The sequence below is a fragment of the Convolutriloba macropyga genome, chromosome 1, assembly GCF_964194025.1.
Source record: "Convolutriloba macropyga chromosome 1, txConMacr16.3, whole genome shotgun sequence".
Taxonomy (NCBI): Eukaryota; Metazoa; Xenacoelomorpha; order Acoela; family Convolutidae; genus Convolutriloba; species Convolutriloba macropyga.
In genome coordinates this window covers 31,241,678-31,268,578 of record NC_134468.1, presented here as the reverse complement: position 1 = coordinate 31,268,578, position 26,901 = coordinate 31,241,678, and the positions used below count along the sequence as shown (strand labels likewise).

Sequence of the window (26,901 nt, the reverse complement as noted above, 5' to 3'; positions counted from 1 at the left end):
CAAAAATTATTACTCCTCAGAAAAAGTTGTTTCCTGCTTGCAACAACTTGACAGCAATTGACAATTCGCAGGAGCTAAACAGCAAAAAATCAAAAAAAAATGACAGTGAAGAAGTCATTTTTTGTTGCTACAATAGTTTTTCAATAGAGAAAAAAATTACGGTAAGTCATGCAGAAAACTCCCATTCGGAGTAAACCTAACAATGAATAAAAATGGTTAGATTTCTAAAAATAAGAAAATAGCTAAATGTATTGAGAATCCACGTAAAGCAATTTCAATTAACTTTCAAATAGAACTGATAATTTTTTGCAATAATTATGTTGGACAATGTTTGTACCGTTTTTTCTCTCAAAAAGGGAACATGAGGTAAACAATATTGTTATAAGGATATTTTTGATATTCCTTATTTGTCAAAACGATAATATTCAAACGCCAAAAAAAATACATTGACAAATCCTAGGCTATATGTGTTTCTGAATATCACTAGAGGGACGATTTAGCAGTTCTACCGCGTAATTGTCGGCAAACTCTCTGAAAAAAGTTTGTTTACCTCCGGAAAGGTAATAGCCAAAATCATAACAGTTAGCAATTTGCCTAGTTTTGTTTTCGGACGTTCATTTTGTCAGTGAAATTGTTTGTAATTCGCAAAAATTATTATCAAAATATTTATAAGAATGGGGGAAGGAGTTATTTTTTAAAAGGACTCAATACCTATTTTTCTTTAAAATCTGTCAAATGAACGACGCAATATGTATTATTCATCACGAAAAGTTATTTCCTGTTAGGAAAAATTTGACGGTAATTGACATTTCAAATGAACTAAACAGTTCAAATATTTTACAGTTAAGAAGTCATTTTCCGTTGCTACAAAAGTTTTCAGTGGAGAGAAAAACACTACGGTCAGTCATTCAAAAAAATAGCATTCGCAAAAAGCCTAAAGATGAATAAATAAGGTTAGATTTGTATGAAAGGAAAAAAGCTAAATGAACCGAAAATCCAATTAAAAAAATTTACAGAGGTTTTTTACACTCAAGATAGGAAAATAACTAGATGAATGTCTCCTCCTTTTAGTTTCTCGACAAAAAAAACATAAAAAGAGAACATTGTTCAAAAAAGATATTTTGAAAATTCCTTATCTTTCAAAAATGATAACATTTTAAAGCAAAAAAAAAGAAAAAACACCATGATGAATTGCAAGCTAAATCCGTTTATATAGCTCACTAAAATTTTCCAACTTTCCAAATTTTTTGTTAAGTTTCGAACTTACATTTTAACAGAGTGTCCAAAAAGTTTACCGGAGGAACGGCGGCAACCAACAATTTTAGCCGTTAGCAATTTCCGAAGTTTTGCTACGGTAATGTTTTTTTCAGCGAAATGGTTTGAATTCGCAAACACTTACTTTCTTTAAAACAAAATGAAAATGGTGACGTTAAATTTTTTTTAAAAAATAGTATTGATTAAATTAAGTTGACAAGAATTGAATTAATTGAAAAGCTGCGATGAGGTTGAGATTCAAAATTGAAGAACATTAACTCATACTTGAATTGGTGGGATTGAAAAAAAAAACAACAACAAAAGTGCCAACTTTGACCTCCAACTTTTTACTACTGCTCCAAAAACATATCGACTAGCCAATTTAACTTTCTGTGTCGTCTCTAGAGTTCGATTTTTTAAAATTTTGTGTATTTTCAAAGTTATTGAAAAAATTGCACAATGAACACATTTTTTGCAAACCATATGGCTCAAAAAGTTCTATTGACCTTCTAACAAGATTTCCGGAGTCCGCTAAAAATATTCTTATTTTTTAGAAGAAAAGTACCGAACCCCTAGATTTTTAATCCGAATACTTGTTTTGAAAATAATAAAAATCAATTTGACACAAAGTTGATCACCCGGCTGTTGATGTATTTAAAGCAAGCTTTCTAGCAGCAACAAAGCGCAAAAAAAACTGGGATTGTCACAACTCTCGTTCCAATTTTTATCCACTACACTACAAAAATTTTGGTTGCAAAGATCAAATTTCGATTGCTTTATTTCACAACTTTCAACAGCTATTATTTTTAATAGACTCCATTTCCTATAGTTTTTAAAAATCTGCCAAACGAACAAGGCAAAAATTATTATTCCTCAGAAAAAGTTATTTCCTGCTTGCAACAACTTGACAGCAATTGATATTTCACAGGAAGTGAACATCTAACAATCAAAAAGTTTTCAGTTAAAAAGTCATTTTCTGTTGGTACAATAGTTTTCAAGAGAGAAAAAAAATTACGGTCAGTCATGCAAAAAAATCGCATACGCAGTAAAGGAATTTTAACTAACGTTTAATTAGAACTAATATTTTTTTGCGAAGGTTATGTTGGACAATGTTTGTACCACTTTTTCTCTCAAAAAGGTTTACAAAGTAAAAAAAATTGTAATAAGGATATTTTCGAAGTTCCTTATTTGTCAGAACGATAATATTCAATCGCCAAAAGAAAATAAATACATTGACAAACCCTAAGCTATATGTGTTTCTGAATATCACTAGAGAGACGATTTAGCAGCTTTACTGCGTAATTGTCGGCAAATTTTCTGAAAAATGATTGTTTACCTCCGGAAATGTAATAGCCATTATCTTAAAAGTGAGCAATTTTCTTGGTTTTGTTTTCGGACGTTCATTTTGTCAGTGAAATTGTTTGTAATTCGCAAAATATATTTTCAGAAAATTTTTAAGAAAAGGGGAAGGAAAAAATAGTTTTGCCGGTAATGAATCAAAAATTCTAAATATATTTTCCAGGAAAAAATTGATAGAAACGTTTGTTCGAAATATTTGTTAAACTTGTGAGCAATTTAGCGCTGAAAATTTTTTAAAGAAACGGAGAAATTTTGGGGTTTTTGCTAAATTAAATAGCTTAGACACTCAAATGGATTAATATATTGCTTCCTATTATTTGTTTTGTACGTCCGGCTTGTGTGGTGGAGGCTTACGTTGCAAAGAAAAGTTTAACAAATTTGCAAAGTAAAATTCAATAAAATGTATGGTTCAAATAAGTGCATGGTAGCTCGCCTATGACGAAATTGTTAGCTTGTCCGTGGGGCAGAACGTAGCACGTGTATATAGACGAGGACAAATAGCATTGAGCAAAAAATTGTTCCTCCTAGCTTTGAAAATGAGCCAAATTGTAAACGTAGATGGTAGTAAACGTCATTAAGTCGCTCGCGGCTTTCTTTTAATATGTATCCCGGTTACTCACTGTCTCTTCCACGTGATGTGTCTTTCTGATGGTGTCTGTTAGTTGAGGAGGAGGCATTACTGCACAGACTCTCACTGGACAGAGTCAGTTTGTCTGCAGATTGAGACCCCAATACTAGAGCAGACACTGAACACTTCTTCCCTTTCTTCCCAGTACTACCACTACCTCCACTGCCGCCTTTTTGGTTCTGGTTCCCACCTTCAAAGAACAAAATATCTATCTCATTATTAGTTCAAGGTCATCAGAACTTCTAAGGTTGTGATGTCAGCAACATGCGTTTGCACATGATTCTCCGACGCATCTCATCCGTGAATCTTACTCGTTTTTACAATATAGAGCACACACAGAGGGCTGTATTACGATATACCGCAGAATGGGACTCAATATTAGTTAAATCCTAAATATTCTAGATAAATCCTATAAAAAGCACTGTGATGCTACCCTGAGACAGATATTGATTGCACTATTTGTTGGTCATTAGAAATGAGGGCAAAATTAAGGATGCTGAAGAAAAGAAGAGTGAGTGGAGAGAACGTGAAAAATACGTGGAGACTATTCCCACAATTCTTCGACTCGTAATCAAATTATTGTTCACAAATAAATACACCTGATTGTTTCATGAAGTTTAAGGTGTGTACTAGCCTGATACACTGCATACACTGTGGGATGAAGCAGAGAGTAGGAGACGGGAGTTGTCCGAGTTAGTTCTCTTCAGGGAATTACTGCCATTGTTTCCATTGTCCAAAAGGGCACAGAGGGGAGGGACAGGTGGCAATGACGTCACTGGTGGTAGAATGTACGCTGGGATTTCGTGGTAAAACCACGCGCCAGATTTCTTCCATGTCTAAACAAAAGATCATGGTTCAATATGGTTGTTCAGATATGTAATGCAAAAATGGCTCCAAGAATGACGAAACAAACTGTTATCTCTAATTTGATAATGAAAATCTCTTTTTAACTCCGAGCATGGTTCAACCTAATCAAAACTGAAAACATATTTTGCCGTTCTTCTCATCAATTTTTTATCACACCAAACATCGTCAAAACTAATTATCACAAGTATTTAGATTTATTTATCATCTCAAAACTGGAGATTGCAAAATAAGACTGAAAAAACGAGAAGACTCGTCCGACTTCCAAAACATTAACGAAGGTAAAAAAAATGACAAAAAAGATATGCCATTGTTGCCAAACTTGAAATCAGGAAATTAACCAAAAAGTCAATTACAGATTGATTTGATAATCAAGAAGACATTTCCAGCCTTTCAAAGTGTTTAGCATTTTTTCACAGATTAATGAATTAAAAGCTATTTTCTACCTTAGCACCGCTTAAAAAACAAAACGTCATGAGAATTGCGACGTTGGGGGGGGGGGGGGTAAAAAATTACTCAAAAGGGCTTCAAATGACGTCATTAGAGGTTACTATATACCACTAATAAAATTTAAAGTAAACAAAGTACAGCAAAATTGGCGCATTTTTCAATTGACTTTTAGTAGTGAACTGCCGCTACTTGAGTTCAGCTGCTGATACTTGTGACAGAGAAAGAAACCAGATCACGCAAAACAAAAAATGTCAACGCGCAAAAGTCACTCGACAAGTCAAAACGGTCAAGCGAAAATTTTGCGTTGAAAAGGCCGGATCTTTTCCTTTTGCACCCCCAAGACGCAGGTGCCACATTTTACACATTGAATTACTATGTAATAACACGTGATCTGTAACCGGTGGTGCATAACGTACTGGGCGCACAGACGGAAAAGATCCAAAAGACCAATACGTTTACAATAATTGCTTCAAACTTCAAACAAACTCGCACAACAGGAATTAAACGTAGGTTCGTCTCGTGCTTGCTCTTTTGGACTAGTCAGTATGTTCTTTAATCAGAGTTGCATTCTTTGTAGCAGAATCTTGATCAAATCGAATCAATTTTTGGCCCTAAATTGGCTACGTTCATAATTTTTTTACATTGTTTTTCAATTTGTCATCTACTTTCTGCTTGAATATGTTTGTTGATATGAACTCAATTTTTCTACTAAGTCTGTGAAATCGGAGTCCAAAATCAGCAGTTTATAGATCCTTGTTGCTTCATTTTGTAGCAGTTTTCTTAAAATGAAGGCTGGTAAGGCAATATTTGCAAATGAGAAGCGAAGATTAATTTGTTCTTATCTTTGACGCTTTTCTTTCCGTAAATTTGAATTTGTTTTTTCTCTATAATAACTGTTTCTTCCTTTTTCGCCAACTTTCCAGTTTCAGCTAACTTTTTTCGGTAAATATTATTTGAATTTACATCAATACCCATTGAACCGACAATCGCAATTGCTGTAGACATTCCTTGATGAACCGACGACCTATTTCAGCTTATGTAAACCCCATTTTTTCTCCATAATCAAAAATTTTCATAAAATTTTAAGATTGTGTTTAAAGCATGGTTGATTCATATTTTACCGAAAGAGATTCATTTGACTAGTTGCAAAACTAAAACCGCTTCCTCACCTAATCGTTTCGAGTGGGCATTCGTTTTGAGGAATTAAAAAGAGGACACAATTGGATCGGATCTATCAGACGTTTTCATTGTTGTCAACTCGTTTAGTACCTTAGTAGCAATAAAAAGATTCCAGTTTGAGAAATAACCTTTTCGTCCAATTTCTCAGTTCCAGAGATGTTTTATTTGCACCAAAAAACCAAAAAAGGAAGATAAAACAATAAGACCGAAAAGGCAACATTCTACAATTCATTCATTGAAGGTTACACTGTGAACACATATACCACAAAAAATTATTGTAGCTTAACCGACTAGCGTCAAGCAAATTGCTCTGAAACAACCGGTGGGCGGTTGGGCTTGGTAGTGCCCAGCTGGGGCTGAGAGATGCAAGCATTGAGAGGGGGTCAACTGATTGGGAAGGCTGGACTAGAAGTGAGTCCAAACCGCCAAGTAAAGGAGGCTGGACTGGGGGTGAGTGGGGGGCTGAGTGGAGGGAGGGGGTGAGTGGGCGAGGGGGTGAGAAAGGGAGGGGGTGAAAAAGGGAGGGCGTGAAAAAGGGAGGGCGTGAAAAAGGGAGGGGGGGAGGAGGGAAGGGGGTGAGTGGGGGTTAAGCTCTCAAGCTTCAAAACCGCCCTTCACACCATGAAATTGTCGCCTCAAAACAGTTTAGGTGAAGCGCATTCCTAGACTGGTTAGGCGTAAGGCTCTAAGAGAACTTAATGCTCCCCGAGTGATACCTGTCTATCCAGTTTTTGAGGCCAAGAAGTCAAAAGGGTCAGACGAAAAATCATTCAAGCAAAAAATTGCATTAAAAAGACCACAGGGCTGATATAATTGCTACAAACTTTGTTTGAGAGCAATTAAAAAGCTTTAATTGCACCTCAAAAGTTTGAACTTTGATTGACCTCAAGTTTCGATGAATTTGAGACGAAAAGTTTTGAAAATTGGTTTCGAAAACTTCCCTTCCATCTCAAATTCATGCCTTCTAAAACATGAACTTCAGCACACACTTGTACAAGACAATCGAACCTGGCTGTCTTAGGGACTTAAGTCCTCTTTTGCAAATAAAACTCTCGGGCTTTTCAGTTGAAATGCAGTCGGTCACCAAGGCCAAGTTAATGCGGCGGCAACTGACTTTTCTTTTTGGATTTTTATTCTCCACTTAATGAGATTTCAAATGGTACCATTCTTATCTTAGTAGAGTGAGCAGAGAAGAATTTGGCGGGAGAAAAAAATTATCTGCAATATAATTCCCCCATTACAAGTAATCGTGGAGCAATAAGAATGAAACATGAAAATCGCAACCCAAAAAGATTTCATGGGTCTTTCCCATTATAGCCCCCCAGCTTAGTGGTCAGATAACCTATAGCCCCCTCCCCCCATCATGGTAATTATACCATAATGGGGGGCTATAATTTTATGGGGGGGGGGGGGCTAAAATGGGAAAGACACGATTTCATTATAATCTTCATATTCGTTTTGTTTATGGCTTTTCATGAAGACAACTAGAAATTTAAGACGGAGAGAGAAATTTCTATTAAACCAGGCCGTTTTCGTCATACGCTTAAACACATGGAAAATCACATAATTAATCGCGCGAAAAAAAGAGGATGTGACTTTCCATAAGAGAATCTCAGAACGTAGCCTCGGCTCCTTATATCGAAACTAACACACCCAAAACTCACTTCTCTTTGATGAGCGCAAAGCTTGCACAAGTTGACTGAGTTGGAGTGGGAGGTGAAGGCGGCTGGCACAAGAGAGGAGGCCGAGCTGATCAGACCCACCCCTCCCCCTAGTCCACTGCTAGAGGAGCCCCCACCCGCACCCCCGCCAACTCCCCCAAAAGACATGGGGTGGTTGGCACCACTGGCACTGGAGTCACTTCCACCACGTGGTATAAAAACCTTGACTATACATTGAGAACACACACGCTGAAAAGAAAAGTCTTCTGTTATCCAACAGTTGAAAGATCTTGAACTTTGATGTAGAAAAGTGAAGATATGTGCAAACGTCCTAATCATTTCAGATCGTGTACCGAATTGCAGTGCGTCTCTTTTGGCCACTAAATTTTACTTCTTAACTGAGAAACAAAAACTTTTAGGAATTCTAGCCACAATATTTTGGAAGCAACCAGCAAACTCGATTTCTACTTTTCTATTGTTTATTTTAACTGAAAGAGCAGAGTTTAAAAGATGAAAATTTTTACATAGTAGTTTTTAGCTTTATAGAAACTCATCCGCAACACTTTTAGACAACAAAGGTTAAAAACAAAAAAAAACAACGACGCTCAAACGAGGAGGCATTCTTTTTTATTTTTTTTTGTTTTAACCATTCATGATTTATAGTTCAATTACTATAGTAATTTTCTTTCGGTTCGTAATCAACAGTTCTTTGATATTCTTACATTGTGAGGCACCTGAAAACGGATCGTCTGATGATCTAATGGTGTTCTCTTTTTTCTGTTGAACTTCATTGTACATATTTTTTGTGCACAGTAAATAAACTTCTTTTGTGTTGCTCGATAACAGAAAATGAACAATTTATTATTATTATTCTAATTTATTTGAGTATCTTGCAGCTAAGTGCCAAAAAAGCACTATATAATGTAATTGCTTCGTGGAATGTGTTGCGTTTATTATTCCGCAAAGTTTCGTCACTACGGTTATTTTGCAACTTGCAAGATAAGTATTTGGCAGGAATCTTGCAGGATCTTCAAAACAACCGTCGGAATTCGACTGGGAATTTTCTATCTTTCATAATTTTGTATGACTTTATGACGTGTGTTTATTACCGTCTGGCAGTCAGCACAAGCGGTTCCGGGCATGAATACAGATGACGTGGCAGAGGTGCCAGAGGTTGTGCTGTGATGTCTGGTGACGTCATTGGAGGATGAGGAGGCGGAGAAGAAGATGGCGGATGTGAGGGTGGAGAGACTGTGAGACATGAGCTCTGCTGCACTCGTGTCCAACTCACACCCACACAGGCCACACTCGTTCTCATTCACTGTTGTCACACGAGTCTGCACCTCACACACTTAAACAAGAGTGCTCACCTCACATTAATTAGATAACATAGTGCGTACTTTCTTCTATCATCCAGGGTCGAGTAGTCAGCACTAAAAATAGCAAAAATCTAAGAATTGCGTTGAAAAGGCAAATTTCTGAGAGAAATTCTTAAGCGGTGAAAGTAAATATTTCACCGGTATTCATCCCAACAAAATGTCTCCGCTAATTTTCCCCATTTTGAGCACAATTCTCGCAATACTTCTAAGGAATTATTGTCTGAAGAGCTGTAAACAATGCGGTGGAAAAAATAGATTCGGCTCATTCACTTCATTTCTTGCATATCCTAACTGCTAAACCGTGACCCAGGATTATAAAATTCAAAGATATTTGACAAATATCCATGCTCAACAAATATTTTTTGAAAAATGGACATGCTCAAACAAATTTTTATTAATAATTAAGTGTGCTGTAACTGTTACCTGTCGGTGGGATAACCACACAGGTGAAATGCCGCTCGATTGGCATCTCTTGAAAAAAACTAAGTTGTTTGAAAAGTTCTAGAGTAGATTATGGAGGAAACTAAAAAGATATGGGGGGATAAAGTTTGGGGATAAACAAAAAAGGGTGAAATTGTTTTGGGCAAAAAAGAATGATTTTCTCGTTTGCTTTGGGTCAATTAGAAACAGATTAGAAACTCTTTTAGATTCTGTAGTAATAAATTAAGATCAATTAGAATTCAATTTATGAAATTGGTGACAGACATTTCTGCCAGTTGATATATGTATTGAATGGTAGCCTTACTAATTGCGCTCCTCTATTCTAATTCTAATTTTGCTCCTCTCTTTTTCATGATAAATGCAAAAATATTTTGGGGAAACATTTCATAATCTTTTTCCTTTACATAAAATATGGAATCGCTCACCAAAATATTTTTTTGCATTTGCTTCTTCCCAACAATCCGTTATGAAATACGATTAAAATATACGCAAAAAGTTTATAAAATAGGTAAACTTGGAATCGCTCACCAAAATATTTTTTTGCATTTGCTTCTTTCAAAAAATCCGTTATGAAATACGATTAAAATATACGCAAAAAGTTTATAAAATAGGTAAACTTGGAATCGCTCACCAAAATATTTTTTTTGCATTTGCTTCTTTCCAAAAATCCGTTATGAAATACGAGTAAAATATACGCAAAAACTTTAAAAAATAAGGTAAACTTGGTACGTGTGAATCATCGATGTAGACTACCGTATTGCAGTTCATGCAAGTGCCAATGTTATGTACTCTGAAAAATTCAACAATTATTAATTATTATGTGGCAAAAAAAGTTCTTAAAAACTTTTTTGTTCAGCTGTTTTTGTTCAGAAAATTTGAAGTAAATCAATCATTACGCACTTTTGAGCAGTGTTCATTAGAATTTAATAATGACATCAAAACATACCTGGGGAGTAGTTGTCATTCAACTCCATCATTGATCCAGGGTCCGATGAGTAGGAGATGTTGGTGGGACTGCCTCCACACACAGCACCCCCTCCTGGCCCATCACCCTTCAGCATTTGAGTGGGGGATGGGGTTTTGGGGTTGTTGGTGACCACTTGGTGGTTGGTGTTGGTTGGTAATTGGAATGTGAAGCTCCTGACCTCAGCTGTTGTGGTGGTACTGCCGATGGTAGTGCCTGCCAGGCAGTTGGGTGAGGCGATGACTGATTGGTCTTTCATTTGTTTCAGTTGGCAAATCATCTTTCTAAATAGAAAAAGTTTCGTTATTTTGCTGCTGGTATTACAAATTGTAAAAGTTTAAAATCCAACCACTCCAAGGATTTAAGGTTCTAATAGCAAAGCTGAAGTACGGCGGCAGGGAGATAGTGAGAAAAAGTTGGCTCAGATGCTCACAAACTGAACAGTCTGAGATGTGAAGAATAATAGAAAAAGGTATATTACAATTCCTTGAATTTAAAAAAAAAAAACAAGGCGGCTCGGTAATGTGCAATCGCACATAAGGTTCCGACCCCACTCGTCCACAAATTTGGCATAATTGTCTATCAAATGAGGAACAGATGGAAAAACACAAAAAATTCAAGTCATTTTAAAAAAAACTGGTGTATGAACGAAAAGATAGCCTCTGTACTGAAGTGTGCTACACTCAGTAACACTATTTGATAATCTTAGTGCTATTTTGAGAACTTACGTTATAGTGCGTGAAGCACAAACTTGATTTGGACAAAGTCCATTTTAACGTGTGAACAAATTACTAAGTAGTTTTGAATAAGCTACTATTTTAAGATCACTAACTAAAACTGAGAATACTATGACGTGATATTATCACGCCACACAGAGAACACCAACTTAACCTTGGTAACTCTGTCGACACTGTTATCTCTATCCAATAGGATACTAGAGAACCACGTGTCCGCGAGTATAAAAGGAGCTTGCACGCTCAACTACCAACACAATTTGGTCCCCGATAACTTCTGATTTAAAATCATACTCCCGTATTGCTCCCCTGCTCAATCTCAACTTACTTGAGATATTTTTCTAACTTAGAATATTTTGTGACTGGTTCTTAAGAACTCTAAGTCATAAAATATTAACTTAGCACAAAATTGGAAATCAGGTAAGTTAAACTTAACTACTCTAAGTTATAATTTAATATCTCTTAAACTCTATCTAAGTTACAAGTTAACTTAGAATAATTCAACCTGTACTATCTAGTGCTATCTCAGTCTTAACAACTTTAATTATTCTATTCCTTCATGCTCGGTTCATAATTGATGCTGTTTAACATAACTTATTAATTCATATTTGCATTTAACTTTCTTTAATACTTAACTATATACCAAGAGTAGAACTAGGGGTTGAACTCTCAAGTTATACATGTGGTCCCGCGATTAACCCCGTCGTTTAAGTATCTAATGTACGGACCAGTAGTATAAATGGTGGTCCCAGAGAGGCTACTTCAATTTAACTTGTTCATTTAATAGAGAGAGGCAACTTAATTTAACTTGTTCATTTAAACTATCAGAGAAGCCTGCCTAAATTTAACTTGTTCACTTATTGTAGAAAAGCCATTAAATTAACTTGTGTAAGTTACTAGTCAAAGAGCTTCTCACTAAAATCCCTTTTTGATTTTGATTTAAACTATTCCTCTGTTCTTAATAATTTTAATACAATAACTTCAGTCCTTTAAACAATGACCAGTCCTGGTGGTAGTACTCCTACACCCGCCGTTACTACCCCACCTGAAACTCCCATAACACATCCAAATCTTTCACTTGTATCTTTTTCAGGCAATGATCCTAATCAGGATGCCACTTCCTTTTGGAACTCTGTAGAAAACAAAATACTCTTTTCACTAGGAACTAGGCCTACAGCACCCGCTGCACAAACTAGCTATGATAAAAGGCAAAAATCCTTATTCGGCTCACTTTTAACTGATACAGCACTAGAATGGTTTGAAAGTGAAGTCACAGATGCTACAGATTGGAATACTTTAAAAGATGAATTTATAAAAAGATTCACAGACGGTAGAGACCAATTTAGATTTAGACTTGAGGTTGAAAACACATTCAGGCAAGAAGGAGAACTAATAAAGAACTATCTACATAGAATAAAGAGTGGAGTTGATAAAGGTTGGCCAGAAAAGATACCATCAAGTATTGCAGGAGATGACAATATAAGGAAAGAAAAAGAAATCCAACAAAGACAACGAAGTCAGAAATACATAGATTTTGCTACAAGAGGACTAAGACCACAAGGTTTAAAACGCAAAGCGCACGAGAAACTCATTGAGAATCCTTCAATAACTTGGACACAGTTTGTTGATCACTTAGTTGTGAAAGACTTAACATTTTCTGTAACAACACAATCTAGTGGAGCTACAGGAATAGATAAACTTAAAACACTCGAGAGCAAAATTAACGATTTAACCAGTCTTTTCAAAAGCAATGAAGTGAATGCTATAGATACTTCTAGGCCTAGAGACCCAAACATAAAAGGCAGACCTAACAGTACTAGATTCTGTGATTATTGCAGAAGCAATGGTCATTCCATCTCTAGATGCACAAAGAAACAGATAGATGATAGCGTTAACAAATTGAGAAAGGAACTTGTTGAACCAAGAAGGCCAAATATAACATTCTCTAATGATTACAGAAAGAATAACCGAGGCAATACAAGATTCAATGGTCCTAGAAACCAAGGCTATCAACTAAGAGGTGGCTACTCAAACTATAATCCTAGGTTCAACAAGCCTAACTATCAACCACAAAATACATCTTTCAGCAGTTATGGCAATAGATTCACTCAACCATACGAACAAACCTTCCCTCAGCAAAACACATATAGAAATAATGAACCAAATCTTGAACAACAATCACCATCACCACTACAACAGCAACAGCCACAACAAAGTGCTAGCTTCTATACACCAAATAGAAATAACAATCTACAACAAAGACAACCAAAACCCAACAATATTCAGCAACAACCAAATCAAATAAGTTTCGTTGAAGGCGACGATGACTACGTAAATGCTATAACGGACTTCTTTCCTTTAAACTTTTGAAGTCTCCGAACGCTACTAAAGAAAGTAGTACTAAGTCAAGAATTTATCTCAATTTATATCATTTTGCCACCGGAGACATTAAAAATAATAGTGGTTTAGAAGTAGAATTCATGATTGACCCAGGATCAACCTGCACTATTATCAATCATCCTACATACCTTGCACTAGTAAACCTTGGACAAAATTTGCTTTTACAAAATACAAATTGTGATTCAAAAACATATACTGGTTCATCAATCAGAATGCTTGGCTAAACAACTATTCAATCTAGCTTCAAAACTGACGGTAAATATACAGTCCCCCATAAAGTATTCGTTACTAAAGAACAGAGACAGAACATAATAGATATTGATTTTTGTCATTTGTTTTTAAGAGCACTTCACTTCGATATCCCCGCAGTAGAATTAAAAACTGAGAGAAACCTAATTTGCTACGGCTCACTCAACAATGAGAAAGATTACCCATACATAACTGAGATGACTGCTTTAAACATAGCTCAACCAATCTTTCTACAACAGAAAAGTACACAATTGCATAAGCAAAAGCACCCCAGTCAAGCCTTATTTCCACCAGGAACATATTTCATGCCCCATATTAACGTTGCAAAAACTGACCTAGTCTTTGTGAACACACTTTGTCCACAACCTGAAGAATTTCTACCCATATTTATGGAGAATCAAAAGAATCACCCAATACAGATAAATAGAGGAATAATAGGTTATGCTATGTGTGATATAACTGACAAACCTATACAAAGATACAATATCAAAAACTGTGCCGAATTTACAAGTACAATACTAAACGAAAGTGAGGACTATAACAGTTGCTTCATACTGAACACAGTAGTAAACAATTTACAAGAAGGACAGCAAATCCAAACTAATTCTTGCATTAGATATATAGATTTTCGTACCCAATCTATATTTGACTCTAATATGCCTATAGCGCACACGAAATCCTCAGATGCAGAAATGAGAAAAGGTTTTGCTAACACAATCTCCAAAAGAATACCCTTATTAAAGGACTACTGTAAAAGTAGAAACTGTGATATAGGTGACATAATAACTTTCAGAGCAGATAATAACTTAGTATATAATCTCATCACTAAGGCTAATCATTATGAAAAGCCAACAATTGATACAATCAAAACAACACTACTTGCTATGAGAGATCATGCACTAGGACTAAATTTACGCTGTATAGCGATGCCAAAAATAGCTTGTGGTTTAGACGGAATGGATTGGACAGAGATATCTTCTCTAATTGAACAAACATTTAAGAATTCAGGAATAACTATCTATGTGTATACAAGCAAAGATGATATTGATAAACTACAAAAAGTAGAAACCAATACACTAGAACAGGAAGAGGTGCTCGAAATTATTGAGAGTGAGTTAATAGAAAAATGCAAAGAAGATGAGAGAGAACTAGCCACAGACTTCTCTACCGAAGCAAAAGAGTTATGTAGACCTAAAGTCAACGAACAGTTTCCTAGATTTAGAGATAAACTACAAAGCAACCGAATCATAAACAAGACAGTTAGTGATTTTGTAATTAAGCAAAACAGAAATACCGTTCAAGACATAGAGTATCTAGAAAGGTTCTTAGATAATTTTGATTTCACGCAAAGTGATTTGACTGATGATGAATTGTTTGAGTTGCTAGAAATAAAACTTCAGGATAATGATGTCTATTCACATCATAAGTATGATATTGGCAAAACTAAACATAAATTCCATTTACCCCTAAAGAAAGACGCAACCTTTAAAAAACAACGACCAAGCAAAATACCCATTCATCTCAGAGATAAATTAGAAAAACTAATGGACGAATTAATTCAAGCAGGGATAATCAGAGAACTCAATGAAAACGATGATATGAATAGTTGGTTTGTCAATCCCGTCATCATATTACCTAAGAAGGATTATGTAAAACTAGTCATTGATGCTAGATACCTAAACTCTATAACTGATACAAGTAATTCTAGTTGGCCACACGAACCACTAAACGTTCTAATGACAAGAATAACCGGAACTATATTTACAAGTAGTGATTTGTCATCGGCTTATAATCAAGTACCAGTAACTGAAGATACACAGAAGGTTACAAGTTTTATTGTAGGAGGCAGACAGTACACCTATCAAGTAGGATTTTATGGTCTTAAACCATTTTCCAGTTTCTTTAGCAAACTAATGCGTTATGCATTTGGACCTCTTATAAAACGTAAACAAGCCATAACATACATAGACGATACTTTATTACAAGCTTAAGATAAGCGAGAAATGTGCACAATAGTAAGAGAGTATCACTCTTTGCTTCGAAGGGCAAACCTTAAAGCAGCCCCCGATAAAACAATGTTTTTCTTACGAAAAGTGAGATTTCTACGACATGTTATATCTAAGGACGGACTATCGCCTATTGCTTCGCGCATAGATGATATTAGAAACCTAAAAACGCCAGAATCGAAAACAGAAGTTTTAAGAGTTTTAGGAATGATGGGTTTCTATCATACCTATATTTTGAACTTTCACATAGATGCAAAACCTCTATATGACTTAACTAAAGATACAACATTATTCAAGTGGTTACCAGAACACGAAAAGGTTTTCACAGACCTTAAACAAAGATTCTGTCATGATATTTCTAACGCGTTTCCTTCTAATGACTATCCCTTTCATATGCATGCTGATTCATCTAATTTAGGAACAGGTTGTGTTCTTATACAAGATTTTCCTGATAGAAAACGTATGATTTCAGCAAACTCGAGAGTATTTGATAAAGCTGAACAAAAGATGTCCCCTCAACATAGAGAACTATGCGGAATAATATCTGCATTACAAACATATGAATTTTATGTTATTGGATCCCCTTTTCCAATTTACCTATATTGTGATCACAGACCAATTCTATTTCTTTGGTCACGACGAGGACAAATGTCACATCGCTTCTTTAAGTATCAAGTTGTAATAACTAAGTTCCAAAACTTGCAAATTATATCCACAGAAGGCAAAAACTTAGCGTTACCTGACATTCTTAGCCGAAACGTTTCTTTAGCAGATGCTAAACTTTATCAACTAGAACACAAAGTGATACCTAAATATATAAAGTTTCATATTAACGGAAAAGAAGTTAACTACTCTGTATTGCGTCAGGACGATAAGGACGCATCAGCTAACGACTGTTATCCAATGATTGCTCAAGTCAAAGGCGAAAGAAAGAAACTTATTAATATAAATGATGAAGGTGACTTTAGCGTAGATGATGCACCAGACTACATAAAAGAACACTGTAATGCTATAAACAGTTTCTCTGATTGTTTTCGCTACGGCACACAAATAAATGAAATAAAGAAAATAATTTCAGAACTAACTAGCGAGTATGATAATCACTACTATTCCGAGATAGAAGAAATAGCTGAAATAAGTGATGACCGAGAAGGTTATGATGACCAAGATTGGTTAGACTTAGTAGAAGGTAATATTGAAAACTCACTTATTGAACAATTAGAATCTGCTAAAGCCGACTATATCAGACGGACAAAATTTAAGAAACTTATTGAACCAGAAGCTTTTCAAAACATCTCAGAAAAGGATGTCCACACAGATACATTAGATTTAATAGCTAAAGTTACAGATTTTGCAAAGACGCTAATCTTGACACCGATAATATTCTTGAAGAACAAGTAAACGACTCCGTGATAAATAAAGTTAGAGATTGGCTAAAAGTAGGCAAAGCTCCAGAAAAGGACTATATTATTAAACAATCTAAAGCACTACAAACTTATAGGAATAATTTCAACTTGTTGTTTCTAGAGAATCAATATGATTTACTCTGTTATTCCGAACCTTGTGAAGACGGCTCTTTTGACGTTAGGATATGTGCACCACTTTCACTATTTATAAAGATATTCGAAGTCGCACATACGCATGAACTTAGTGGTCATAGAGCAGAAAGCACAACTTACAATAGAGTTAAGCGATATTTCTATTGGCCCGGTATGTTTAAATGGATTGAAATGTTAATGTTAGATTGCTTAAGTTGCCAAACTAATAAGTCAGCACGCAAAGACTTGAACGAAGCACCCTTAGAACCATGGGGACAATTAGAAGCTATACCCCTACATACACTTCATATTGATCATAAAGGTCCACTACGACCACTTAGCAAAGGAAATAGATTTTGTCTTGTAATAGTAGACGCTTTCTCTAGATTTATACAAGTATATCCTAGCAAGAATGCTGAAATTCTCGAAACAGTAAATCAACTAGAGAAATTTATAACTACATTTGGTATACCGCAACAAATAGTACATGATAACGGCAATGCTTTTATTAGTAATGATTTCGTTCACTACACAAACGAAATGGGAATTACACTATGCCCCCGAACTGCATATTCACCGTGGACTAACGGCAAAGTAGAAGTACAAAATAAACATTTGACCAATTACCCAAGACATTTTATTAGTAAAAGTGGATCTAATTGGTCCGAGTACGCTAGTAAATTTGCATTTTCACACAATACTGCAGTAGACTACAGTACGGGATATACCCCTTATGAAATACTATTCGGAACGAAACCGCATATACCCTTATCACTAAAGTAAGGACTACTACGAGATAATCAAAAGAAAAGCACATCAGAGTATTGTAAAAATCTACCGCCACACTCACATAGTGAAGAAACTTGTAATAACAAAAAGATAGAGAAATTGTTACAAAACAGATTATCTAACGAAATGTTAAAGCAAGAGAATACATTTAAAACAATATACTCGGATACCTACACTAAATGTAGACAAACTACGAATAAAGCGGACAAGTATAGAAATAGATTCAAACTCGGAAAGCCTATACCTGAAGGTAGAAAAGTACTACTAGAAAATCGCTCTAAAGGACTACTAAAGTCTAAAAAGCTACAAGAGCTACGCTCAGGCCCTTACACTGTGCAACGAATGCTAACAAATACTACATATGAAATCCAACATGATAAAACAAATGAGAAGAAAACCGTGCATAGAAATCATATAGTACCTTATTACCCGAAAGAAGAAAAAATACAAGAGTTAGTTGAGAACTATATAGTCCCAGACGATACGGATGATTATTATACTCGATATAATAAGCATAATATATCCAAATCTAATGCTTATAGAGGCGCACAGCATATTGCTATTTCGCAGTGGCCCTTAGTAGAAACACAATATACTGTTAATCCTAGTACTACACTACAGCCAACAATTAACGTTGAGGCTACTCCAACAAAAGATTCAGGCTTAGAATCGCTACAAACACGAGCAGATAATACTACGCATATACAAGGCACAAGCTCTTCTAATTTTCTACCCCCACGCATTTCAACCCGCTACCCTATGCAAAATATGTATTCACCTAATAGCCCACAGCAAGAAAATTTTTCTACACCACCTGATAATACTAGTAAATTTAAAGCTACACGCAAATTATTCCCCCAAGCATTGCATAATAGCCCCACATCATCACCTTATAATCCTACACCTACAGCATCACCTAATATATCTAATTTACCAGACGCAAATGAAGTATTGAGCAGACCTCAGCGTAATAGAAAAGCACCTACATTTTTTGGTGAACCTATTCCTTCTGACTTACTACATCAACTCAAAAAGAAATAGAGACACAAAATCTCTTTTCAAATAATAGCTTTTATATTAAAAAGCGTAACCACGCACCAAAAATAAAATAAAAATATATTTACATAGTTAAGATATCACGCGCACAAACCCCATATAAGCGCAAATCTCCACAAATTAAAATCATACCCGCATATTCATAAAGTCCTTTAGCAGGTTCTTAAGCACAGCGCTCCTGAGCGTGTCACACTTGAAGATGGCACACTCCGGAAGTTTCAGCTCCCTCAGCATCTTATATGCTCCTTGAAGCACGGGACCAACTTCCGGATCCCACCACGCATAGTGAAGAGCCCAGAGTTGCTTCGCTAGGGCCTCTTGCTCTTCCCACACCCATTCCACTTTGTCCCCCACAAAGAATTTTTGGAAGAACTGAAATCGAAAATTTTTTCTCCTTATCACTCTGGCTAACAAACATTTCCCCTCTTTTTTCTACTACCTTAAAAACCTTTTATTTTTCTTTCCTCCGAACGCCCCTAAAGGCCTCATCACAACAAACAGTTATTCTGAGTAATAAATCAACAGATACTCACATTTAGGCCCAGGAAGAAATCGATAACTTCTAAGGTCTCAACGGACACACACTGAATGTCACGCCGCCTCCATGGTTTCTCCATGACACTCACCCTGTCTAGAGCGTGAACTTCTTCATCTCCCAAAATCACCCTTAGGTCATTATAGCCCTCCGACATGAAGAACAGAAAAACGTCAGCATCCAATCCGGCGACCTCCTGATTGATATATTTCCGATAGAAATAACTCTTAACCATCTTCCTAAATCCCGTGGTGGAAGTAAGCTCAAGCCCCCTTCTGCTGATTTCAACTTTAGCACGATCCAATTCATCCTGCATATCGTGATCGGGTTCCAAAAAATTGATATGCATATGAGACATAATAATAAGAAGAATGAAATGAAAAGAAATAAGAAATGAACAGAAAAGAAAATTAAGAAGAAACAAATTAAAGAAGGAACTAAGATTAAGAAAAAGAAGGAACAAAAGTTTAAGGATTAAAGAAAGAAAGTTAGAAATGAAAAATCAGAAGGTTAAAGAAATCAGAGATAGTTTAAAGATTTGAGTAAGAGATCCAACTGTATAGTATGAACGTTTAAGGCAAAAAGCAAATAGCCCACTCAACACAAATCTTACATAAAGTACGCAATTAATCACCATTGCAAGCTGTTACACACACATACCTTCTCTACATGTTTGATACTCATACACTTTCAACATTTACACAAACCTTTTATTGCAAACTATCGCTGAAAACACATGTTACCCAAAGCACTGCTAAGTAGAAACAAGTCCCACATGAGCAAATAACTTATCTAAGTTAAATACCTTAAGTACGGAATTTTGTCCCTTGCAAGCTATATAACCCATACTAATTCACATTTAGTCAGGAGTGCACAAAAGATAAGAGCTGACATTACTAGCTTAAGCACCCAAGGAATGTTTAAAATAAACATTAGAGCAATTATCAACAAATAACTAACCGCAAATTTAAATCCCCCTCGTAAGAATTATGTCACCTAAGCGCAAACTTTACTCAACCGTCAGAAATAGCTATAGCTTGATCAATTTTCCCGCCCAACATTCCATGCACAACTAGTTGAAACCTTTCTTTAAGTTTAAGTTGAAACACCAGAGTAACCCAATTTTCGCATCCGTAAAAAAAATGAAAATTACAAAACCCCAAGCGAACCGCGATTCGCAGTGCAGTAATTTTGGCACCATTCGAACCGCGACTATTTGTTTCGTGTTTTAAACTACTTTCCGGACCAATCATGACAGCACCAGTCAAGGCTAGTGATCATCCAATCAGATTTTGAGCAAACAAATCAGAAAATGAAAATTACAAAACCCCAAGCGAACCGCTAATCGCAGCGCAGTAATTTTGGCACCATTCGAAGCGCGAGTATTTATTTCGTGTTTTAAACTACTTTACGGACCGCTCGTGACAGCAGTATTCAAGATTAATCACCATCCAATCAGATTTTGAGCAAACAATTCAGAGCACACAAAATTTGGTAACTTAAGCCTGAAAACCACTATTTAAGAGCCTTACCCAAATTCAAAATCACTTTTCTCAGTTACCTTCTGAAATCAATCACTTCTTTCTCTCACAAAATCAGCTCTCTTTCTCTCTCTCTCTCTCTCTCTCTCTCTTTCTCTCTGTCCCAAATTCTATCTTTTTGCATTTTGCCCATTTCAACTAATAAACTTAGAAAACTTAGCAAAGTTTTCAAGCCTTCCAAATTGTGACTACCAGCAAATACTTGTCACAACACATCCCCACAACACATATACCAGGTATCTCAGTTCAATATTAATTCTCAATTCAATTCTCAGTCAGTAACTATAGCAGGAGTTTATAACTCTTTAGAGACTGACAATTCAGAAAGTTTCTAAAACCCAACAAACACTACCTACAATAAACACTTTCATCACCAGTTAACACATTGAATAACACAATTAGAACCCCCTTAAAGCTGATCAATTCTAATTTATGACCGAAGTTTCATTCGACCAAAATGATTTTCTTATTTCTCTTTCTATCAACCCTGATACACTTGTGAAAGTTTCCATTAAAGCCAATCAAAAGCTGAAATTTAATTGTGAAATTAACACCTTAACCAGTTGTCAAATTTCTAACGAAGTAAGAACTGTAGTATTTTTTGCTACTAACTCTAACGAATACCCTGTTGCTGTCTTCTGGGGAAAGTATAACCCTCAGCAACTTAACAGTTTATTACTTCAAATTCATTCTTCAAGCCTAGTTGACTTAGACATTTTAAATGTCCCTTGTTTGGTTTTAGAACCACCAACTGATCAATGAATATTCCGCTAAACGATTATTGGGTTATAGCTTTAAGAACAACTTTCTCAACTTGTTACAGTCCTTACAACATCCCACATAAAATTCTGAAATATAATAACAAGTCAGCAAAAATTGATCGATCATATATTTCATATAAAGAAAACATTGTTATTTTCTTCGTTAAAGACCAGTTTGTAAACATAGAAATAATTGTTTGTTGGACCCCTAACAAACCACAACATATTGAACGCTTTCATTTTCAATTGAACAACAGAGACGAAATAGACCTTGATATCATCGAAGCTCCCTTTACTGTGGACCCTTAATCTATGTTACCACCTTCCCTTGAAACACAAGTTCTTACTGCCCTTGCATTCGACCCGCTATCGTATATTAGAATATTCCTCCTACACAAAATATTGATATTCGGAAATAAAACTGTATCACTTGACAAGTGTTTTGTTTCTAATCAACAGAGAACAGTTGCATTCTTCGTAACATCAGAAAATAACGCAAAGTTTGTCATAATTTGGGTACCCTATAATCCCGCTCACGTTCACGAGCTAAAATATCAGATTACTTTCACGGATAATATTAACTTGAATTTGTTAGACTCACCTTATACTGTCTTCGTTTATTAAATGGAAGACGGAGAAATCAAGAAATCACCAGCAATAGACGACGTAATAAACGTAAGTTACAAAATGCTTATTTTTATATTACTTTGCTTAACTCTGTTCCTACCTGTAGCAACTGATATTGAATCTGAAATTGCTCAGCGTATTGCAGAATTCCTAGTTGAATATAACGATTCTCACCCACACTTCATAGAATGTGTCGTAAATAGAAATAATTGTCTACCTGAAGAAATTCCGTACCTTAAATTACTAGAGCCTCCGGAAAAGCTATTAAATTGGTCAAAACGCAACGTCCGTATGCCACTATCACTGATTAAAGACCAGTTCTTTAAAGAAAAACTTACTGATAAGAAAGCGTTTCTTTCAAAAATATAATATTTTTTAACCTACATAGGAAACCAAATTCGTTCTGTTCAGTTTCTTAAGATTATTGCTATAATACCTCTCGCAATTCTCTGTGTTATAACTGCTTGCTCTGCAAGATACTTGATCTTTATCATATTTCTAGCATAATTACTCTTAACGTCTTTCACTGACGCCAGACCAATTGAAAAGATGAGTATCTATGAAAACACAGCTCCTAACCTTCATGTTAACCACTTTGATTGCTCAAAAACGATCTCAAACCAGATGTATTCTCTCAACAAAGTAGCACCTTGCGAAATTCGCCCTAATAAAATTAGCACTAATCAAGCACGAGTCACTCTCTACCAAAGAAATTATAAAGTTAAACTAGAAGCAACTATGTGTAAAGCAACCCAACAGCAATTACGTTGGTTTTGCGATTCTTTTGACTCTAGCGGCATAGATGCCAGACATAATACTATTACTACTTCAGTTAAGCTTGATGCTCAGAAATGCAAACTTGCAAAGGAAAGAAAAAAGATAAAGCTTTCCCCTTCTTCTAATTCAGTAAAATTCGATTTTGACAAATCTTTATTCTCAAACTTTAACTCAGGCGATGTTGGAACTGGAAATAATGACTGTAACTCCCGAGGTTGGATTACACACTACACTTATGAAACATATATGCAAAATGTTAGCCTGAATGTAAACCTTAGAGATGGCACAGTTAATAACTGGCAAAATATACCTCCAACTTGTCCTTTATCAGCCGGAGGCTGCGATTCTACATCTACTGATCCATTTGCATACACTTGGGATGAACCCAATAATTGTCTTTTCACTATAATTCGCACTTTTGAGGCTCAAATGATTAAAGCTAATGACAAATACTACATAGTAAAGGATCCTAAAATTACTTCAGCTCAGTCAGATTTCGACTTACAAAGCTTTATGTTCCAAGTTTATAATAAACCACAGTCTTTATGTAGTCATCCACGAATAGTATATCCTACGCCATATGATTCTCTATACATTAGTCTTCGCGACGGATTTGATATGAACACTGGAGAACCCATTCACAAATTCAAACCCGATACTGGTGCTATAACTCTGAAAAATAAATTCTATTCCAGTGACAATAAAACAGTTGATACAACATATTCTCAAGTTTATGAAAATATTGATTTCGAAGCACATCTTGGAACAAAAATTGACTATTTGCACTTTAATAATCTTCGGCAACTTCAAACTTCTACTCTAGAGCTATTAAGAAATGACTGTGAATTAGAGCGCTCAACTAATCTTAACACTTTAATGATTTCTCATGAAAATCCGCGTTTAGCTGGATATACCTTAACAGAAACAGATCTATGTTTCTCAAAACAAATGGCAATGTTGTTTGGCTATATAATTGTCCTGAATTTCACTCACCCTTACAGATTCTTAATAAGTGCTATAATCGAATACCAATCCTTTATGAAGATGAAATTCATTTTGTTGATCCCATTTCTAGACAAACCTTCATTGAAGCCGAAGAACAATTGTGCTCTGATAAACATTCAAACTTATTTCAACTAGATGTTGACGATGACAATTCATGGGTTGAGCTAACCCCACAAATCACAAAAGTACCTGCACTCTTCAAACCACACAATTAGAACTATTTATCTAGATTCATTCATTTCACCGGACTTCTTTAATAATCAATTTTTTGAAACCTTTGGTAAAATACAATATATAATTGAGCGATGCGGAATTTTCTTTGCCGCTTTCTTATTCATTAAGCTACTCATCGACATAGTCTTATGCTTAATTCGAGCAATGCAAATTAACAAAATTACAGATGCATTTATTCACTTTGGTAAGGCACTCTTTGCGGCCACATTTGACTTAATGTCAGTTCCAATTTTGACTTCTATCTATCAAGCAACTAATTCTGATAATAATAACACTGATGAAAATAGAGAACGGACAATGCAAGTTCCAAAAACCGAAAATATTAATATCAGAGAACGTGTTATTCAAACTCCACCTTATGCAGAGAATATAGGCTTACAAGCTGTATGATTTGAGAATAAAAGTGGTTACCCAAACCTACATGATGAGAATAATAAAGACGAAAATAGAAACGATCACAACGTTCCTACGTCTCCAGTATAGGATTAATTCCTCTATTACTTTAATATCATCAAACTATATGATGATAATATAATACAGACTGACTTCACATTTACTACTGATTTACTTTGAAAGAGAATACAAAAAAATAAGAAAAAGAGAATACTTGCAAAATAACTTCAAAATAAATACTCTTAGAATAGAATAAGAGTAGAGAATACTTTATATTTCAGGAACTTTCTTCAGTTCCTAACGAATTGATACCAGTCTTTCAGAAGGAACCTTCAAGTGGTTGGCCCGAATACAATACACAATCAACTTCTAAACCTCAATCTGGAGTTAAACAACTTGACAGACTAGTACAAACCACAACTCATATTACCCCATCTACAACTTTTCTCTCAGCTATCAAGATTGCAGCAGTACAAACTCAAGCAACTAGTAAAAATTCATCAACAACAGTTACATCATCATCTACATCATCCAAAAAGAGAACTAAAACCGCAGATACAATTGCAAAGAAACAACCACGTAAACAATTCATTAGAGAGACATTCAGCCCAGCGACACCGCTAGAATTAAACATACCCAAGACAAACAGTACGGCACCCAAAGTCTTAGCAAACATTACAACTACTCAATCGTCACGACCAAACTTTCTTAATCTTCATCATTACACAACTACCCCCCTGCAAGACCGCCTACAAAAACAACATCAAGCTGAAAAACAAGCTAAAACCCCCGGTTTTAGTGGACACCCGAACTACGATACAAAATTAATCTACCAGTTGCAACCCAAGATCAATAGATTCAATCTCATTGGTTATTTGTCAAACAAAAATTCTTATCTACTAACTAATCACAACCTACAAGGACAAACAATACAATTCCCGTTTGATAATATTACAGCAAACCTCACTCCTCAGCTTGATACCTTCACTTATCAGGTACAGTAAAACTTTCTGACAGAAAGACAACGCTCTCAACAGCTCGAACAACGGATTACTGAGCTCCAACTAGAGATCGCAAATCTGAAGCATCAACTCCACATCCTCCGCTCATCACGTTGAGCACTCACGGAATGGAATAGATAAATTTGTGGTTGTTGATGTTCAGTACTTCCTTCATTACTTCTTCTTCTTTCTCCCGCGGTGAGGAAAATTATTCGTTAGTTTAAACGCCTAATTATTAGTCATTTCGATTACCTTACTCTCTTTGATTCCATTACTCACATCAAGTAAAGTAATCCGCATTGAAACTATCTTCAATAATTACAATTAGCGCAATTTATGGTGAACAATGAGTCCATTCTTATCTTTAGATTGCAGATTTGAATTGTTCTCGCTTCTCTAATAAAATCTATTCTTTATCTTTACCGATTTATCTTGCTTACGACATCATTCGATTGTTCCTTCGAATTCCATAATTTATTTATTGTCTCACAACCTTTCAGTAGACATTAAATATTTCAAAACATATTGTGATCTCGCTGAATTTATTCAATCGCAAGTTATTAAAACTTCGAAGACATTCTTAGTTGGAAATAAATTCTATACACCATTGTCAGTTCATTGGACATTTGAGTTACAGGAGATTATCTTATTCTTGCAAGATAACAATTCCAATGAAATTGTAGTTTATTCTCATCAAATTCCTGAGTACGATTTATTTGAAATTCTAAAACTTATTCATACAGAAGAAATTCTTAACATCAATAATCTAAACTTTCGACCTCTCGCTTATTTCAATTAATATGTGAATCTTCAATACTTTGGTGATCACGGATATAGAAATGTTACAATCTTTCGTTAACAGGTATGCATTCATCGCCATCCGCCATTTATAGTTTAAGTACTATTTGGATCTTCCTGTCAATTCCTTTTAAAGATTAAATGGTCTTCCATTCTCCCCATTGACACAAAAATTGAATTACTATATTATTCACAATGAACACATATTTTGAAGGAGGTGTTGATATCGAATGGTTTAAAGATTATTGTCAACTCTCTGATCACGTTGAATCCGCATG

At 35.4% G+C, this 26,901-nt stretch overlaps 1 protein-coding gene across 1 annotated transcript in view; it reads right to left on the bottom strand.

Annotated features, from left to right (window-relative positions):
- The window catches only part of LOC142338286 (uncharacterized), a 263,519-nt gene that overhangs the window by 140,840 nt on the left and 95,778 nt on the right, over positions 1–26,901 (bottom strand). Inside the window, exons 6-10 of the mRNA XM_075388005.1 lie at positions 10,162–10,463; positions 8,505–8,746; positions 7,399–7,644; positions 3,876–4,077; positions 3,234–3,431 (exon numbers count right to left, since the gene is read on the bottom strand). Coding sequence (XP_075244120.1) covers positions 3,234–3,431; positions 3,876–4,077; positions 7,399–7,644; positions 8,505–8,746; positions 10,162–10,463 — 1,190 coding nt within the window. The remainder of the gene's footprint in view (positions 1–3,233; positions 3,432–3,875; positions 4,078–7,398; positions 7,645–8,504; positions 8,747–10,161; positions 10,464–26,901) is intronic.